The sequence below is a fragment of the Trichoderma atroviride genome, chromosome 6 (genome assembly GCF_020647795.1).
Source record: "Trichoderma atroviride chromosome 6, complete sequence".
Classification (NCBI taxonomy): Eukaryota; Fungi; Ascomycota; class Sordariomycetes; order Hypocreales; family Hypocreaceae; genus Trichoderma; species Trichoderma atroviride.
Window position 1 is genome coordinate 1,813,563 of NC_089405.1, and position 18,333 is coordinate 1,831,895.

General features: G+C 51.8%; 6 protein-coding genes across 6 annotated transcripts; 2 read left to right on the forward strand and 4 right to left on the reverse strand.

Annotated features, from left to right (window-relative positions):
- Positions 1–573: 573 nt before the first annotated feature.
- TrAtP1_011176 (uncharacterized protein) lies at positions 574–3,974 on the reverse strand. The gene is made up of 4 exons (XM_014093330.2): positions 2,576–3,974; positions 2,083–2,504; positions 1,382–2,007; positions 574–1,317 (listed from the first exon to the last, which is right to left on the reverse strand). Exons 1-4 carry the CDS (start codon positions 3,258–3,260, stop codon positions 1,227–1,229), a joined length of 1,824 nt encoding a protein of 607 aa, XP_013948805.2. The 5' UTR covers positions 3,261–3,974; the 3' UTR covers positions 574–1,226.
- An 817-nt stretch (positions 3,975–4,791) lies between these two features.
- TrAtP1_011177 (uncharacterized protein) lies at positions 4,792–6,599 on the forward strand. Its single transcript, XM_014093331.2, has one exon. The coding sequence runs from the start codon at positions 4,885–4,887 to the stop codon at positions 6,436–6,438; it is 1,554 nt and encodes a 517-aa protein (XP_013948806.2). The 5' UTR covers positions 4,792–4,884; the 3' UTR covers positions 6,439–6,599.
- Positions 6,600–8,119: 1,520 nt separating this feature from the next.
- TrAtP1_011178 (uncharacterized protein) lies at positions 8,120–11,456 on the forward strand. Its single transcript, XM_014093332.2, has 6 exons — positions 8,120–8,504; positions 8,575–8,709; positions 8,844–10,230; positions 10,308–10,569; positions 10,623–10,707; positions 10,766–11,456. Exons 1-6 carry the CDS (start codon positions 8,443–8,445, stop codon positions 10,932–10,934), a joined length of 2,100 nt encoding a protein of 699 aa, XP_013948807.1. The 5' UTR covers positions 8,120–8,442; the 3' UTR covers positions 10,935–11,456.
- Positions 11,457–11,577: 121 nt separating this feature from the next.
- Positions 11,578–12,882, reverse strand: TrAtP1_011179 (uncharacterized protein; the record flags this gene model as incomplete). The annotated part of the gene is made up of 2 exons (XM_014093333.1): positions 11,578–12,695; positions 12,813–12,882. 2 exons carry the CDS (start codon positions 12,880–12,882, stop codon positions 11,578–11,580), a joined length of 1,188 nt encoding a protein of 395 aa, XP_013948808.1.
- Positions 12,883–13,689: 807 nt separating this feature from the next.
- Positions 13,690–14,913, reverse strand: TrAtP1_011180 (uncharacterized protein; the record flags this gene model as incomplete). Its single annotated transcript, XM_066115003.1, has 3 exons — positions 13,690–14,000; positions 14,080–14,746; positions 14,833–14,913. The coding sequence occupies 3 exons, from the start codon at positions 14,911–14,913 to the stop codon at positions 13,690–13,692; spliced, it is 1,059 nt and encodes a 352-aa protein (XP_065971100.1).
- A 696-nt stretch (positions 14,914–15,609) lies between these two features.
- On the reverse strand, positions 15,610–18,064 carry TrAtP1_011181 (uncharacterized protein). The gene is made up of 5 exons (XM_014093335.2): positions 17,618–18,064; positions 16,640–17,502; positions 16,464–16,579; positions 16,260–16,404; positions 15,610–16,197 (listed from the first exon to the last, which is right to left on the reverse strand). Exons 1-5 carry the CDS (start codon positions 17,758–17,760, stop codon positions 15,764–15,766), a joined length of 1,701 nt encoding a protein of 566 aa, XP_013948810.1. The 5' UTR covers positions 17,761–18,064; the 3' UTR covers positions 15,610–15,763.
- Between the last annotated feature and the right edge of the window lie 269 nt (positions 18,065–18,333).

Consider the following 18,333-nt stretch of genomic DNA (forward strand, 5'->3'; position numbering starts at 1 on the left):
TCGTACGTCTTGGCGACTTGAGCTCACGCGACACTTGCGGGGATTCTTTGTTAGCAGTAAGTATAGTCGTAATATATTACACGTAGCAAGCAGTCCTTCATATGCAGCCGTTTGATTATAACCCGCAGTAGTCTCTTTGATCGGCCATGGCCTTTAGCCGTTTTGCCCTTCTTTTTTTTCCTTTCTTTTTGTTTGAGATTCCGGTACGTCTGCCGTTAGTTTAGCTGGCCCGTCGCCTGAAGCTGCAGACGAGTGACACCGAGCCTTTCTACATCCGGAAAGCAAAAAAAAGATATAAAAAGCAATCTGCATACGACCATGGCTGTCCTACCCAACAGGTAGCGGTAGCACGGCATGTCTCAATCCTGCATATGCAGAGGGCATGTAAGGGGGGGGAAGTCGACAAAGTCCAATCTGTATTAGCCTGACAGCCACACAAATCCTACGATCCCTTCCTTACCCCGTATTATACTAATCCATCCATTAGTATTACCCAGTACTACGTACTTGAATGTCATCCTGATCCTAATGGCATGTCACTGGTAGGAGTAAACGAGAGTGTGAATCCCACTTAGAGTGTAGATTTGTTTATTGAGTGTGTGTGATGTAAACAAAAGCCATTCTTCTACACATACCTAACATTAATCGCTCATGGCATCAAAAGCCACTATACACCAACCGCTACCTCTTTGAACGCCTCCCGTTGGACACCCCAGTAGCTTGATAGTGAGAGAAAGGAGAGGGCATAAAGATAAACAAATGAATAAACACCCATGCGAAAGTGTATGGTAAAGACACGAGAGCTTGAGGCAACTTGAGTCTAAATAGCACCATCTCTCAACGTTGACAAGGGCATGACGCTTCAATGATAGCACTGTATCGCTCCCTACTTTCCCCTCATCCATTGTTCCCTTTAACTCATGATACTTCAAGGCAGTTCGCGCAGGGGCCTGCCACTTCCACCGTCGACATCAGTGCATTCCAGGTGAGTCTGAGGGATGTCTGCGTGGACGAAAATGAAACAACAAGAGTTCAATAGACCTTGCTGTCTCTACTAATCGCGTCATGTCCACTGGTCGCGCTGGCCGCTCTGGTCGTAATGTTACAATTCTTGATCCCTCTCCTACCTCTGGCCCCAAAACAGCCGTTGCGGGCCGCGGTGTTGGTGGAGGTTCGGGAATGGGTTTGTTTGGTAGGAGTGGAGGACGCAGCGTTTGCCTCCCGGCCTACGACTCGTCAATCGCATTCCTCCATCCGTTAGAGCCTCCCCTAGGATGTCTTGCCCGAAGCTCCACGCTCCGCGCTTTGCTGGTCCAACTGTAAATTCACGGTTAGCAAAATTGCGACTCTCCAGTGTCGGTGATTCCCGAGTGCTTCTTACATTTTGATACGGCCGTCATCTCCACACGATGCTAGCATGCACGGATCTGTGGGATTCCAAACTACCGCATTGCACCGCGGCTGGTGGCCGGGCAGCCTCTCGACGGCGGCCCCAATGTTCTTGTGCCAGATGAGAATGTTTCCGTCTTCGCTTCCACTCATAACAAAGCTCTCGCTTGCGCCGCCAAATGCAGCTCGGATAAGATAATCGCCCCCAGTGTGCCCCAAAAACTTCTGAACGGAATTCCTGGTGGTGAGGTCGATGAGTTGAGCCTCGCCGTCCTTCTTATTGACCAACAGATGCCGAGAGTCCTGACTGATGCTGACCGACGTTGGCCTGGTCTTTAGTTCTAAATCGTATTCTAGCTCTCGCGTAATGGCATCGTAGACGTGTATGTGTTGTAAGTCATCTACTACCACCAACAAGCGCCCATCGGGAGATCCACAAAGGTCCTGTACCCTATGCTTCTTGTCCCATTCGATCATCTCATCGTCGTATACGTTGAAGGTACACAGGCCGTGAAGTTTATCCAAGGTACCCAAGACAAATGATCTACCGTCTGGCGCCCATACACAGCCGCTTACCGGCTCATCGAACTTTTTGAAATCTTTGATGAGGGTGCTAGTCTATTGATCTCGAGTGTTAGCAGTACTTGTAATGAGGTGAAATGCATTCTGTATAAATGGAGTTTCTCTTCTTACATTTGGATCCCACAGTCGAGCATGTTTATCAAAAGAGCAGACCATAATCATGGAGTCGTCGGGACTCCAAGAGATATCACAAATGCCTTTACTTCTGTCGTCTGTATGCTCACCAGTTGTGAGAATATTAACGATGGAGAATGTGTGTGTATCCCATATCTTGACGTGCTCTCGACTACCACAGGCAGCTAAGCGAGTACCGTCGTGAGAAAATCGGACAGACCAGATTTCTCCTCCAAAGTCGCCTAGTTCGAGCGCGACCTCGGAGGGAAAGTTCCGTCGGTCACAAAGATGGTCGGAATACAGTGAAGGAGACGACGCTGCGGTGTGGTAGAGGCACGTATCGATCTGACTTTGCTTGACGTGCTGAAGAAGTACAGCTAGGCGATTCTCTGGGAGCATAACCGATGGTGATATGCGTTCTATAAGTGAATGAGTTAGCGAAAAGGAACGTATTTTTTTTTTTTTGGAGAAACCATTGGCTAGATCATACTAGATAATTCCGATAGCAGTTTTCTTCGAGACTGCCCGTTGGCGCCATCCCAGTTGGCCTTTTGCATCACTTCTCCCGGAGAACTGCACATCAGCAAGCTTGATAGGAGTCGAAGTTTGGCCGGATCTTGATAGAGGGGCGTCAAGTCCATGCGAAGTATTGTCAAGGCTCGAGATGTTTCTCCACGCTCGAGTAGCTCCAGGAACTTCTGCTGCCGCAGCCAGAATCTCATTATATCCTTGTCCGAGCCAGCTGTGAGAACAAGGCCGTTTCCTCCCTCGCCTTCTTCATCTGGCGCCGTTGCGCCGTTTAATAGGTCTTCGGCCTCTGCCCAGGAGCCAGCAAGCACAGCCGATCTGAACGCCGCGACGGTGGGATTCTCTAAGCTGTAGCCGCTCTCTTGCCCAACACTGTCGGCTGCCGCCTGATAGCCCATGTCTGTCAGAGCCTGAATCAATATTCGCGTGACTTCCTCTCGATTGTGTCCGAAATACGTAAGAGGGTGCGAGGCCGATCGTTTCTCGCCATTCGACGATCCGTTTGTCACAACATTCGCCTTACGGTTGCCGTTGGCGGAGATTGAGGATGCTACATCTCGATGTGCCGTAGATGCGGCGAAAGAGCCGTTTGACTGCGTCGCTCCGGATCCGTTAAACGCCCCGGCCATGTCCCCGTCTGATGACATGATTGCGCCGCCGCGCCGCCTTCTTTTTGATTGCCTTCCGGTAGTTGTGTCTGCAGCGGCAGACACAGCGTCCGCAGCAGGAACGGCAACACGGGCCCCGTCTTCTGGCTGAGATTCTGCAGATGGTCGTCGTCGTCGTCGGCCTATGATCTGCGGGGGAGGCTGATGAGAGGCCGAGGGAGATTGGTTTGCTGTCGAAGATGCTATATTCGCAGCAGTAGCCGGCACTCGCGAGGAAGTATCGACGGGCCGGGGAGCAGAGCGAGAGTCGAGTGCCGAAGACGTATCAGAGGAGCTCCGAGAGGCTGGCGGAGGGCTTGGGCCGTCGGAGGCGTCAACCGAGAGGGCACGAGAGTTGGAGAGTTGGTCCACGTCGACCTCTCCGCGGCAGATGGCCGCGGTGCGATGGCAAGAGACTCGGCAGGCGGCTGGCCAAGGGCCAAAGGGTATAAGGATTCACGGGAGTCGAGGTTTGGGCCTGGACGGTCCAGATCGTGAAGCTCAGCCAGTGACGAAACTAGGCGGGACTAGCTTGGCCGCAGCGTCTGGGGGCTCGCTTGTCCAGTGGTCCAGCAAACACGCAGCCGAAATGCTTATCTGAGGCCCTTTGGGGAGGGAGGCGGCCGGGGTAACGAGCAGACGGAAGCAGCTGTCGTTGCAGTCGTTGCGTGTGCGGGATGAGTAATGTCGTCAGAGGGGTTGCGGTTCAATCAGTGTAGAAGTTCCGAGAGATTAAGGTTCCGCTGGGGATGGCGCCTGTTATGGGTTCTGACTGCCCGGTGGCGGCTGTGGTGGCTGCAAGCTGCGCTGCGCCAGTGCGGCTACAGCACTCACGAGGTGGCGGCTAGCGCTGGCGGCAGCGGAGGTCAAGTATCTCTGATACTGGTGGCAGCAATCTCTAGCTGCCGTGATAACACTTGAGAGATTGACATGTGCAGCCAAAGGGAGGCCAATGGTTTACGAACGCTGCTCCACCGCAGAAGAATGTTGGCAAAGCTATTGAATACGAAAAGTATGTTAATATAGCTTTTTTTTTTAATGTTCGAGTTGTAACATCTCTCATGCAAACTGGTGAATTATACTACATACTACAGCCAAGTATCCGTGTAAACGACGAACCTCAGCTGGTCTCGTCAGTCTTGTCAATCATACAAGCAAGGGGAAATAAAATCGGCCTGTTTTGTGTGTAGATGTCTTCAAACACTATTTTATATATCGTACCCTATCTGTAGCTTGGCGGCGAAAGGAGATGGTAGAGTTATAATACAAGACTGTAAAGATTCATACTTGAAAATGATAGCATCCACTATATCGTCGCTTCTAGATAATGCCTTCGCTACTTGTCATCTCGTGTCTTGCTCATGGACATTTGAATGTCGAACCGTGTCCATCTTGCCTCCGAGTACACACCAGCTCTACACACCGTCACTCGAACAATACTGCCTCAGGCAAAGGCGAGATGCACAACTATAAATCTATTCCTTAGACTCTTTCTCTCTTCTCTCTCTTCTCATCCTTCTTATCCTCTTCTACTCTTCTTTTCTTCTTTTCTTCAACTTTCTCATTCATTTGTCACATATCACAAACCAGTACCTCTTCTTTCTCTCCCAGTAACACGTTTGCAATGGATCTTCCCAATTTGGAGGAGCTGCTTGAAACCATGGCGCCCAACGACAGGGCGTCTCGCCGCAGGAAGAACCAAGATATCTCTGGTCCTGATGATACATCTACTAGCGATGCAGCCTCCAAGAAAGCTAAAGCCGAGGAACAGCGACGGAGAGAAAAATATGAGCTCGACTATGTGCGCCTTCGCAATGGGCAGGAGATGGAACTTCCCTTTGACGAGGACTTTTGCGGCGTTAATGCCCTTCCACATAAAAGACACTGGATGCGACTTCAGCAGCGACAAAAGCAAGTGAACAGCGAGAATCCACGAGTACTACCAAAAACTTTGAAGGCCCCTGCTCCATGGGTTCCCGATCCAACTACCGAGGACATCTCAAACGACCATTACGGGTGCGAGGACAAGGAAGACCAAGGGAATGGTCGTGTTTGGAACAACGAAAGGCCGAGCAAGAGAACGTGCAGGAGATCGAATGTGCCACCAAAACCGCCAAAGTCTCAAGAGTTCATTTACTCAGAAGACGAATCTGATGAGGAAGAGCTTCCAGAGCACATAATAAGAAAGACGCCGCCCACTTTTATGGGCATCCCAAGAGAGATTAGGATGAAGATATATCGCCATCTGCTTCTCAGCGAGAAGCCAATCACTGTGCACGGAGGATGGAAACAGGTTCACAGGAACAACCAGTTGAGTTTGCCTATGAGCATCCTTCGAACATGCCAGGCTGTGCATGACGAGGCCTGCGTCGTGCTATACGGAGAAAATGTGTTTGTATATCTTCTTCGCGATCCGATCTACCCTCAGCGCGCAATTCTCGATTTGGCGACGAATGATGACGTCCCATCCGGCGACAATGAAAGCGACAGTGGCTCGGAGTACGAGGACGAGGAGGGAGATTCTCTTTTCTGTAACGATCACAGAGAGAGATGCATAGACGTCGACAAGTATGCGCATCTCTTTCGGAAGATTGTTGTTGAAGCAGAACACAATCGATACTCGAAAGCAACCCAAGAGAGTATGGCTGAGGCAATAAGACTCTTCGCGAATAGCGGCGACACTTGCAACATCCGTACACTGACCGTTCGCATATCACCTCTTTGGAATGAGGAGGGATATGAGCCCGCGGAAGGGCGTTTCACTTTTATTGACTTCTTCGAGCCCAATACGCCTGTTCACCTGGCCATCAAAGCTCTCGACTGCCAGATGGTCCACGTCGAGATACTCACCAGATACATGAGCCGGCAGTCTTCCAACTCGGCCATTACCTGGAGCGAAGACGGTTCCGTTCGTCTTACTGTGAACAGACGCTGGGAAAGATTCCACAACGTGATCCGCCAAGGAATCGCGCATCAAGGCGTTCTCGACGAAAGAGACGAGGTCATGCAGCTTCGGATGAGGGAAATGACCAACAGGACTTCAAGAGCGATTGATGAGCTGGCGAGACACGTTGAGGCGCAGTGCAACGAGAGGAATTTTCACCAAGATACGACCATGGGCTTGGCGCTTAACTGGCCAAACATTAACTTTGATGATTTCGAGGACATGGACTATTGAGCTCTTTTCATTTCTTCTTCTTCATGTTCACTATGTGCTATTGGATCTTTCGATACTTGGGTTGCCATTCTCTATTGGAGTTGGCTTATATATGGAACATATCCAGACGAAATGACTATCGTCTATGGCATTTGAGGCTTTGGGAGTTTTCGAAAACGGAGTTGGAATGGTAAAATTGCTAGCTTATGGAATTGAGGGGGTTACGAAGGAAAGCAAAGCAAAGCAGGGATATTACATGAGCTTTCTGAAGATGATTTCAAAACAATTGCCATCTCTTAATTGACTTTTACTATCATTCTTCATATCATTGCATGCATATCATCGTGAATAATTTCGATTGTTTCTAATTCGCTTGGTTATAAATGGAGTACCCGGCTGGTAGATGCGGATTTCCTAGTCAGTTTATGATTTCTTAAGCGAGGGTCCAACTGAGAAGCTCCCCATGACGTCTTCTCTCGCGATTTGCTTGGCCTGCTTGGGCGCATTTATACGGATCCATTTAGGCGTCCATCGCCATCGGCTTTCCCGAATCCAGGCCTCCGGACAAGGTCAACGCTGGTTGGGCTGCAAGTATGCAGCTGCACACATTATATTTCGGGGCCCTACAGTGGTTGAGTGGCTCCAAATCCGGCCTTCCCTGCTTGGAAGGACCCTGAGAAAAGCGCTGATCCGAGTGGTGTTCATGCAGGATCTGCAGCCGTATTGGAGCACATACATGAACCTCCACCAATTGCAGGTTAACACAAAAGGAAGTGAAAAAGAAACCCTTGTCGAAGAGTGTTTACTAGAGAAATACGAATGAGTATTGGACAAATACCCTTTCAACTAATTAAGATGTCACCCCAGATTATGTCTTGATAGGTAAGGCAGCTGGGCACAAAGTTGGTACCTAATCAGAGTCAAGGTTTCGTTGGGTGCTAATGGCGGACTGGTCCGAGGTGATCTAAGCATGTATTATCTATAGCGGCGCTAGGTATGACACGGCCAAAAGGATTTCCACTCTGTGGCGGGTGGGAAACAATCATGTAACTCAACTGAAATGCCGAGCCAAGCAGTAGAGTTGATAGAGGAAAAGACTCGAGAAGGCCTTGTATCTCAAGATGGCTTGTTCAAAAGCTGCTTGGTCAATCAACTATATAGTTGTTTCTATCCCGTAACAAATACCAACACGAGTAATGCAACATGGAGTTCATGCGGCCTGTCAGCCTTGTGGACATTTCAGGCCGTCCGGTGGTGAATCGATGATACCTGATACCACGCGGCCTGTCTCGGAATGCACCAGAAGACGGCATCGATTGGCTGCTCGTGACAGGCCACGGCGCCGATACCCGCTGCCTGACACGCCAAATGCGACGGTGACTGAATGTCTGTCTGCAAGAATCAGAAAATTTTCTCTGCTAACGGAAGCCATGGCAGTCACAGAGTTCAATGTGGCGTCTCGCGGTTTGTCCACATCATCCAGTGACGTCGACCCCTGCTAGGCCGCTGTGCTGGAGCCTATTGTTTTGGCTGCACCAGCACCAGCACCAGCCTCACGTCCAGACCCGTTCAGCCCATTCAGCCATTGCAGCTGCGCTCCTCCCGCGGGCGCATCGCCACGTGTGGCTGGACGGCCAGGGCACCGGCCCAAAGCCGCCTAGCGCCGTTCCCTTGTTCAGGCTCTCCTGCGAAGTCCCTCCTAATCTCCATCCAAACCCATAAACTCGCATCTCTGTCCAGCCCTTTGCTTGGTAGCGGCGCTCCGCCATTTCTGCGAATTTCAGGATACCATCTGCTGCAAGCCCCGTGTGCGCGAGTCTCGTCGTTCTGTGCAGAAACACCGACCCGGCTGCGGCCTCGCTGCGCTCTCACCGTCTCTCCCGCACTTATCAGCAAGGCACCCCGCCACTTGATCGACCGCTGCGATCTTCGCGATAAACCCCCCTTTAGCAACTCGACCGCAACTCTTTTCAACCCGCCAACCCGTCAACTACGCTCCAGCAACTCACAAACACCAGCGCGACCATGAGCACGCCCAGCTCTTCGCTTGCCCAGTCGGGAGGCATTACCGATCCCGCCCTGATCCAGTGAGTGTCTGCCACTGAGCTCGTGCTGCTGCTGTCGCCTGTGTTACTGACTAGGAATCCTCGCCGTTAGGCTCGTCAACAAGCTTCAGGATGTTTTCGCAACCGTCGGCGTCAACAACCCCATTGATCTCCCCCAGATCGCCGTCGTCGGCAGTCAGTCCAGCGGCAAGAGTTCGGTGCTGGAGAACATCGTCGGCCGTGACTTGTGAGTCCCGCTATGGAGCAAGCCGCTCCTCCCCTTACTTACCGTGGCTGCTTTTGGTTCCTCTGCTTTTCCTTTCCTTCTAAAATCATCTTTGTGAGACGAGGCTACAGCTAACTCTACTTTCTGCGCTACAGCCTTCCCCGAGGCACTGGTATCGTCACGCGTCGTCCCCTCGTTCTTCAACTCATCAACCGCCCCGCCCAGACGAACGGCGTCAGCCATGATGAGATCGAAGCCGGCAACGACAAAGCCGCCAACGTGGACGAATGGGGCGAGTTCCTTCACTTGCCTGGTCAGAAATTCTACGACTTTGGAAAAATCAGAGATGAAATTTCCAGAGAAACCGAGGCCAAGGTCGGACGAAATGCGGGAATCTCCCCAGCTCCCATCAACTTGCGCATCTACTCTCCCAACGTCCTGACCTTGACCTTGGTTGACTTGCCAGGTCTGACAAAGGTTCCCGTTGGTGACCAGCCCCGCGATATTGAGCGCCAGATCCGCGACATGGTTCTCAAGTACATCTCAAAGTCAAATGCCATCATCTTGGCTGTCACGGCCGCCAACATCGATCTGGCCAACTCCGATGGCTTGAAGCTGGCACGTGAGGTTGACCCCGAGGGTCAGCGAACCATTGGTGTTCTCACAAAGGTCGATCTGATGGAAGAAGGCACCGACGTCATTGACATTCTGTCCAACCGCATCATTCCGCTGCGTCTGGGCTACGTTCCTGTGGTCAACCGAGGACAGCGAGACATTGATAACAAAAAGGCCATTGGCGCTGCTCTGGAGGCAGAGAAGAACTATTTCGAGAACCACAACGCATACCGCAACAAGAGCTCCTACTGCGGCACTCCCTACCTCGCTCGTAAACTCAACCTCATCCTGATGATGCATATCAAGCAGACGCTTCCGGATATCAAGGCGCGAATTTCGAGCTCTTTGCAAAAATACAGTGCTGAGCTGGACAGCTTAGGCCCTTCAATGCTTGGCAACAGCTCCAACATTGTCCTGAACGTCATTACCGAGTTCACCAACGAGTGGCGCACCGTTCTAGACGGTAACAATACTGAGCTCTCCAGCAGCGAACTGTCTGGTGGTGCCCGTATCAGCTTCGTTTTCCACGAACTTTACTCCAACGGTGTCAAGGCCCTTGATCCGTTTGACGTTGTCAAGGATCTCGATATCCGAACCTATCTGTACAACTCATCTGGTCCTTCTCCCGCACTGTTTGTCGGCACGACGGCTTTTGAGCTTATTGTCAAGCAGCAGATCAAGCGAATGGAAGACCCCAGTCTGAAGTGCGTGTCGCTGGTTTACGACGAGTTGGTGCGAATTCTGTCACAGCTGCTCTCCAAGCAGCTCTACCGCCGGTATCCTTCTCTAAAGGAGAAGATGCACACTACCGTTGTTTCTTTCTTCAAGAAGGCCATGGAGCCCACCAACAAGCTCGTCAGAGATCTGGTCTCCATGGAGGCGTGTTACATCAACACAGCTCACCCTGACTTTTTGAACGGCCACCGCGTATGTATTTCCTTTTCTCCTCTTCCTTCATCTTTTCCCTTTCAAGTTTACAGATCTAACCTGCGATTCGTCTCTAGGCCATGGCCATTGTCAATGAGCGTCACAACCCAAAGCCTGTCCAGGTGGACCCCAAGACCGGCAAGCCACTTACTGGCACTCCTGGCCGAGCTGGCAGCCCAACAGTCCCAGAGACTGATGGAAGCGCCAACGGAGGATTCTTTGGAAGCTTTTTCGCCGCGAAGAACAAGAAGAAGGCCGCCTCGATGGAGCCGCCGCCACCAACCCTCAAGGCTTCTGGCACTCTATCAGAGCGTGAGGTCATTGAAGTTGAGGTTATCAGTAAGCACATACCATACAGCTTGCCAAGGCTTGCGTATGCTAACAACGAACAGAGCTGCTCATCTCGTCCTACTACAACATTGTCAAGCGAACCATGGCCGACATGGTTCCCAAGGCCATCATGTTCAACCTTGTCCAGTATGTCGCCCAAATGAGAAGTTGAAAATAGAAAGATGCTAACAACCTTGACTTGCAGGCTTACAAAAGATGGCATGCAGCGAGAATTGCTAGAGAACATGTACAAGAACGACAGCATCGACGACCTGCTCAAGGAAAGCGACTTCACCATCCGCAGGCGGAAAGAGTGTCAGCAGATGGTTGAATCTCTTGGCAAAGCTAACGAGATTGTCAGCCAAGTGCAGTAGAGAGACAACTTGCGAGACGCGCCATTTTCTAGATTATGATTATGTTTAGACGATTGCGTGGACCAGGCGACTTTACGGCTTATGAGATGCAATGAGGCACGATGAAACTCGCTCCCCTCCTCCTCCTCCCTCCTCTCCCCCCCTTTTCCTAAACCCCTTTCCTCCCTTTTATTTTCTTCCTTTTTCGATACCATCGGCTGTTCCGGAGGCTAGAGTAAATGAGTAATGAGTCCGGAGAGAGAAACGAGAGCGAAGAGCTTGGAGGGGTTTTGTCGGCAAAGTGTGGGATATCAAAGGTTTTAAAACTCGTCGGATAAGCGGAGTATTTGGAGAAGTAGAGCTGCTCTTTTTTTGGGCGGTCGGGTTGGACCGGGGAAGGGGGCCTGCTTTTTTATGTTTGTTGTTGAGGGGAAAGGGGTTTACATGTGCTCTTTTCTTCTCTTCAATTTTTCCCTTTTTTTAGGCTTACAGCATGACCAGATTAGAATAACAATTTATTTGATGTGAATATCAGGAATATCCGTTTATATGATTGAATGTGTATGACTTCAATTGAAGTATCGTAAACATTGGGCTTTCTGAACGCACCAGTGTTCATAAGCGTCATGTATATCTATATCGGTATACAGTCTCAAGGCTATTGTCATAGCTTGGAATTCTCTCTCTTATCTTTGAGCACGGCAGCTCCCTTCTGAAACTCGTATTCGTCACCATTCTTCCATCCAGCCCACTCCCGCAAAACTTCTTCTGTTCCTCGGCCCAGGACCAAAGGCTCTGCCACATACCCCTTCCCCTCTGCATCAGCCGGCGAGTACAGCGGTGTATCTCTCAGCGTCACCGCCGGCCGCTGGTCGCCCTCCCTATCGGGCTGCGTCTCAAGCTCGCTGTAATGCAGCACGGGGACGCAGCACGCATCCGTGCCGTCGAAAACGGCCTCCCACTGCGAGCGCGTCTTGCTCTTGAATGTCTTGGTGAAGAGGTCGTAAAGCTGTGGCCAGGAAGAAGGGTCGTGGCGCTTGGTTTCCCAGCCTTGTCCTTCTAGGCCGAGGCCCTTGATGAGGGCTTGGAAGAACTGGGGCTCGAGGGCGCCGACGGACATGTATTCGCCGTCGGAAGTCTCGTAGGTGTCGTAGAAAGGGCGGCCGCCGTCGAGGGTGTTTTTTCCGCGCGGTTGGTCGCCTAGAGGGGTCTTGAGGTACATGCGGGGGAAGGATGCGAGATGGGAGCTGCCGTCGACCATGTTGGCCTCGACGACTTGGCCTTTGCCCGTAGAGAAGCGCGAGATGATGGCTAGGAGCACGCCTTGGGCAAGCGTGGCGCCTCCGCCCGCAAAGTCGGCGAGAATGTTCCACGGGGCGAGGGGCTTCTCGCCTGATCTTCCAAGCAGAGAGAGAACGCCAGATGCGGCCAGATAGTTGATGTCGTGGCCGGCCATGTCGGCGTATTTGCCGTCGCGGCGGAACCCAGTCATGCGGCCGTAGACAAGGCGCGGGTTGATGGCAAGCAGCTCATCTGGCCCGAGACCCAGTTTCTCTAGCACACCCGGCCGGAATGGGTCAATGAGGACGTCGACGTGCTTTGCGAGACGCCTGATGAGCGCTATGCCGCGAGGGTCTTTTAAGTCGATGACGATGGAGGACTTGTTGCGGGCGAGCACATCGGGAATTGATATTTCGCCTTGGGGGCGGGAAATGGGAGGAGGTCTGTCGACCCGGAGGACTGAAGCGCCTGCATCGGCGAGGATGAGGCCTGCGTATGGGCCTGGGAAATGTTAGTTTGTTCTTTGATGTAAATATGAGGGTTGAATGTGAAAGGCGAGTAATGATGAGATGCATGAAGCATCGAAAGGCGAAAGGCGGATGGGGAAAAAGTGCTTACCAGGGGCAAGACCGGCAAATTCCAAGACTTTGATGCCCTTCAAGGGGGGAGCCGAAGCCTTCGCCGCCATTATTGCAACGGGGATGGATTAATTATATAGAGTTTTCATAAATGGGGCATCTTAAATCTGAGGTGGATTTGTCATTTATAACAGGATCTCGGGTTTAGAATCTCATGACAAACAAAGGGAGGTGAGCTGAGGATCCTGATCCGACGGACCGAGGTTTAGCGTGTGGGGTAGAAGCCGCCATTGCGCGTGGCAATCCTGATTTGGCGAGCTCCATTGAGTAAAAGGTGCATGGTAGCATTGTTGAGTCATCGCTGCACGAGGATGGTTTTGGTATTGCTGCAAGCCTTGTTTCACAGAATCGATCCTTGGTGGGTGAGAATTGGGGGTATGTCGTGATAATGTGCGGTATATGCATGTCAGCCAGGGAGCTGATGGCCCCTCACATGTGACACGTTCCATCTATCCTTGAGTGTGCGAACTTCTTCATCCAAGTTTATTCCCGTGCTCGATGATATCTGGCTGAAGCAGGACAGTAGCGACTCTTGCTGCGATGGATGCGTCATGTCCCTGGCGATCCACAACAGCCCAGCAACGAGAATGGGGTCCCATTGCTCTGCAAACTCGTTGCGCGTTGCCGTTCCCGCGATTTGCTGCGCATGCCAGCTCAGCGATGAGAGGTGACGTTGTCGACTAGACAGTCGCAAAAGCCGAGGTTTGCGAGATAGAAGAAGGCGTGACGAGATGTGATAGACAATGTTGCACTGCAGAGCAATCGAGCTTGTGTAGACAGGTATTGGGAACGAGGACTCGTTGTCAGCGTCGATTTGGCCTGCCTCAACGCTGCGGATTTCTAGGATGGGCTGCATTTCAACCGGTCGGTTGTGATACCACTGCTGGCAGTTTGACCATAGAGAAGACCATTTTGATGAAAAATACGAGCCTGGGCTCGGTGGCAATGGCTCTTGAGTTGCTGACATGAAGAAGGGCGGTGAGGGGGGATGCGATACTGCTACTGTTGCTGCCGTGTAGCAGTTGAAGACAGCTGGCGAGCTGAAGTAGACAAGCGTTGCGGATAGATTTTGTTGACAATGGGAGCGTGCGGTCTGCTGGATCGTGATTCATGGCGAATCCCAAAGTTGTAAGCGGCGGCTGATCTGTCAGTAGTGACGCTGCGAGGTCTGTACCGTATGTTAGCCAGAATTCCCGACTTTTCAATATTCTTGCATCAAATGCACTGGCTATTATGGCATCACTCACCGAGTCTGGAATGGAACCTCAATAAAGTTTCCAACGGCTCTCCAAATCCCGAAAAGTTGTTGGTGTTCCTCGTGGATTCGTCCGACTGGAAGAAGGACAGCGTTCTCCATCGAGAAGGGCTGATGTTGAATACTTCTCCCACGGCTAGCAGCGCGTGTCCAATCCGTCTCACTCGTGGCTCTTCGAGGGCGAGGGCATTTTCCGTGTCTTGCAGGAGCATTGCCGAGTCCCCATATGTTGAGTTGGACCTGGCTAACTGACTAGAAGCAGCCAGCGAGATGGCAGACGACACCGGTCGTCGTCTCTGTGCGAGAAGCATAATCTCGGTTCCGAAAGAGGATGCTAGATCGCCTGCTTCGATCCAAGGCGCGAGGTTGTACTGGAAATGCAGCAGAGCGGCAGTTTCGTTTTTGATAGAGGCAGCATGCGTGGGGGAGAAGTAATCCTTCCATTCGGCTTGCGGTAAGTGCGAGGCCGTGAATGGCGAGGCCGTCTTGGATTGAGAGCTTGAGCTGGCCATGAGAGAATCCATGATATCGTCCTCAGGCCTAAGCGGCGGTTCCGACTCTTTTCCTTCAACGAGTACTGGCGGCTCTTTATGCTGAATGGACGCTTGTGCTGCTTCAGTCGAGGGCGCCGAACGCCTTGATGAAGAGCCGTTTACAAACTTGTAGCGTCTCCTGTTAGTTGATTTCCGGTAATAGGGCTATGGGAGAAGTGATGATGGCATATAGGTAGTAATGACTGACTCACCCTGACGTTTGAATAAGGCCGCGAGGGTTGATCCGAAGAGGGACTGTTCGTTGCTTGAGCAGCACCGAGTTTAGGACCCATGATAAACGTCAGGTCCGGGTAAGTACATGCAACATTCCTCTCTTCACAGCTGCCGCATCGCGGCTTGCGTTCATCGCCTACAGATGCTCAGTTAGCGGTTGATTGACTGCCTATCAGCCACCAATGGCCTCCCGCCAAACAGTGCAAGTCATTGCTCAGAGAAGGATCAAGGTGAAGAAATCATACAAGTGGATGCAGGATGTTGAGCATGACGTACATTTTCGCCTGCGTTTTCGACACGAGAGGCATCCCGTCCGGACCCTCCTCTTAGTGTCTGGGATGTTCCGAATGACAGGCATTGGACTGGTTCCGAGTTCACGGGATCACTCTGCTACAGGTGCATGATACATGGAGGCCATTCATCCACCTCACCACTGACGAATAAGAAACGCAGAACAAGGCGAAATGAGGCTTCAAACCGCAAGTAGTTGGCCTTGGAGGTGAGGTTAAGGGTCAAGTTTGCCGCGCTGACAGCTTCTGGCGCTCCGCGTACAAGAATCAGCACAAGCTGAAATATTCTAGCGCCCCGCTAGTGCGCTGCAGACTCTACGGGGTGCCCCGTTAATTGTGCATTGGATCATCCCCAGTGTGGCGTAGCCTGGGCTTGGAACTATCAGAAACAACGGGCTGGCAGGCGACTTATTAAGTAATTATTTGTCGTGGGTATATTTTTACTCCTATACATCTCCTATTTCTGCAGCTGGGTTTTCCTTGCTCTCAAACCAGACCCTCAAGCAAGCAGTTGCGTCCAAAATCATCATGGCTATTAGTACTCTGTAGCATTCATTACTGTTATAACACACACACACACACACACAAACACACATCTCCATCCCATCTGCTGTCTCGCTTACAGCTTCTCAATCTGTGACTCGTGGATATCCTTCTTCTCGTACAGAGCTGCCGTGTGAGCTTCAACGAGAGCAACAAGGCCAACCTCCTCCTGGACCTCTCTCAGGAGCTGAGCATCTCTCTCGCCAGTACGGCTCTTGAACACTCGGTCCATGTCCTCCAGGGTTGCGTTCTTGGTCTCGGGGAGGAAGAACCAGACAGCAAAGATGCCAGCAATGAGGAAGACGGAGAAGAAAATGTAGGTGCCCCAAGCCCAAGCTGAAAGCATGGGAGGCACGAAGAAGGCAATGGCGAAGTTGTTGAGCCAGTTGCTCATGGCACCAATGGAAGCACCCTTGGCGCGGATGGAGAGAGGGAAGATTTCGGAGACGAGAGTCCAGGAGACGGGTCCCCAGGTAGCACCGAAACCGGCAATGTATACCCAGATTAGAGCTATAAGAAGTCTGGTTAGAGAGCTATTCTTTCAAGGATATCAGTTTTGGACAATAACTTACCAACAGCAACCCAGCCAGCAGCAACGTGGTTGGGCCAATCGTGGCGGAACTTGGCAACGATTATACCGACAATGATCATGCTGACAGCCATGACAATCGAGCCAACAATAAGCATGGGCTTTCGACCGACTCTGTCAATAATCAACTGTGGATTGCAAAAGTCAGTTTCCCAGCTATTGAAGAGTTGCGATATCTGGAACTTACCATGGCAGGTACGGTGCTGACGATGAAGACGACACCAGTGACACCAGTGGCGAGCAGTGCTGTTGTGCCTCCAGTCAAACCCAGGGTGATGAAGATGTTGGTCGCGTAGTAAATAACTAGAGCATGGTTAGCTAAAGCACTTTTCGACGTGTATACAAGGACATGATGAAACTTACTGGCGTCGATTCCACTCCACTGCTGGAAAAACATGATGAAGAAGCCGGTCAAGACTCGCTTAATGTTATCCTTGGAGTTGAAGCAGCTGGCATACTGGGCAAACTGCTCGATAAAGGCGCTCTTCTTCTTGGCCGCCAGGTTGGGGAAGTCTCGTGCAAAGACGCGTCTCTCAAAGACACTCTCGGCCTTGACCTCGAGGAACTCGATCTGAACAAGCTCGTCATCCTCGGGCAGCTTTCGCATCCAAGCCATGGTCTTCTTGGCCTCTTCGTCTCGGCCGACCTTGACAAGCCATCTGGGAGAAAAGGGCATGAACCAGATGCCAATGGCAAGAAGGACAGCTGGGATTCCCTGGATGATGGACGGGAGTCTCCAAGCAAGGTCGGACTGAGACTCGCCGGTTCCGCCAATAAAGTTGCTGCAGTATCCGACCCAGAAAGAAAGCATGATTCCGAGAATGGTGGCGAACTGATAGAAAGAGACCAGCAGCCCTCGCATCTCGGGAGCCGAAAGCTCGGCGTTGTAAAGAGGGCCGACGCCGCTGAAGAGACCGACACCGAGACCGGTGAAGAATCGACCGGCATAGAGAAGGGAGGACATGCCCTCGTGGGCACCGACGTAGAGGTAGCTGCCCAGGATGACCCAGAGACAGGCGATGAACATTGTGTACTTGCGGGAGATGATTTCGCCCAGCACGCCGGCGGACAGAGAGCCGACGATACCGCCGAGCTGGAGAACGGATGTCAACCAGCCCGTCGCTGAGGAGGAGTTGACGACTGCAGGGAAGTTTTCCTTGAAGCGAGTCATGACCAGGGATTGGCCCAGGACGCCCTGCTGGTAGCCATATTCGAAGCCACCCAATCTGTATGTTGAGCACCAACTTGTTAGTGATGTCTTGTACCAGCCAACAATCTACCTAATGAAGAGGGTTTTGTTCAAGAAAAAAAAGAAGAAGAAGAAAGATTGAAAACACTTACGAAGCAAAAAAGGCAATGAAAAGGACCTTGGGGTTGTGTCGAAGCGACTGCCACATGGTCTTCTGGGCTTGATTGACACGTCGTGCCGGCTCCACGGCCAGGCCGCCATTGGCAGCAACCTCAATATCCGATCCAGTGGACATTTTGAAATTGGCGAGTCTGTTCCGGTTGCAACAACACACAGACGGTGTGCCGGGCAAGAGAGGGAGAGAAGATGTTCAGTCAAGGCCGATGAGGAGAGAGGCGAGGAAGTGGTTCGAAGGAGTGGGAGAACCCCAGCATTTAAATGCAACCCTCCAGGTCTGGGATTCTTACTCCGGATTTTCAACCCCATGTTTCCATTATTTAAACTGACTGCTACCTCGTGGTTTACAGGAAAAATCTGGAGCCTCCCCCCCGGCCATACGAATCATGTCCCGGGCCAATTTGGTGGAGACCTACACCCGCGGTGGGGGAGGGAAGCTGGCAAGTCTGGTCCTTTTTGGTCCTCGATGGAGGAGAGAGCCTTTGCCCGGCGAAATCTGGGCGACATCTGAGGGGGTTCGTAGGCTCTGCCCCCTGCTTTGGGGATAGCATCACCGCCACAGCGAGTACCGAAAAAGGACCCGATTGGCCGTCCAGCGCCCTCGGCTGTTGTCCGCGTATCGACTGTTTCCCTGGATGGCTTCATCGCCTCCTGTAAGGCGGCTAAAGGAAGCCGCCTCTCCACCGGGGCA

What these genes read in the sequence shown, in the direction of transcription:
- TrAtP1_011176 (XM_014093330.2), bottom strand. Translation starts at nt 3,260, where the DNA reads ATGTCATCAGACGGGGACATGGCCGGGGCGTTTAACGGATCCGGAGCG. An exon ending in ACTGCTATCGGAATTATCTA is followed by an intron (nt 2,505 to 2,575) that starts GTATGATCTAGC and finishes ATTCACTTATAG; the next exon opens with AACGCATATCACCATCGGTT. An exon ending in GATGACGGCCGTATCAAAAT is followed by an intron (nt 1,318 to 1,381) that starts GTAAGAAGCACT and finishes GTGAATTTACAG; the next exon opens with TTGGACCAGCAAAGCGCGGA.
- TrAtP1_011177 (XM_014093331.2), top strand. Translation starts at nt 4,885, where the DNA reads ATGGATCTTCCCAATTTGGAGGAGCTGCTTGAAACCATGGCGCCCAAC.
- TrAtP1_011178 (XM_014093332.2), top strand. Translation starts at nt 8,443, where the DNA reads ATGAGCACGCCCAGCTCTTCGCTTGCCCAGTCGGGAGGCATTACCGAT. An exon ending in AACATCGTCGGCCGTGACTT is followed by an intron (nt 8,710 to 8,843) that starts GTGAGTCCCGCT and finishes TCTGCGCTACAG; the next exon opens with CCTTCCCCGAGGCACTGGTA. An exon ending in ATCATGTTCAACCTTGTCCA is followed by an intron (nt 10,708 to 10,765) that starts GTATGTCGCCCA and finishes CTTGACTTGCAG; the next exon opens with GCTTACAAAAGATGGCATGC.
- TrAtP1_011181 (XM_014093335.2), bottom strand. Translation starts at nt 17,760, where the DNA reads ATGTCCACTGGATCGGATATTGAGGTTGCTGCCAATGGCGGCCTGGCC. An exon ending in TTCATTGCCTTTTTTGCTTC is followed by an intron (nt 17,503 to 17,617) that starts GTAAGTGTTTTC and finishes CTCAACATACAG; the next exon opens with ATTGGGTGGCTTCGAATATG. An exon ending in TCAGCACCGTACCTGCCATG is followed by an intron (nt 16,405 to 16,463) that starts GTAAGTTCCAGA and finishes TGCAATCCACAG; the next exon opens with TTGATTATTGACAGAGTCGG.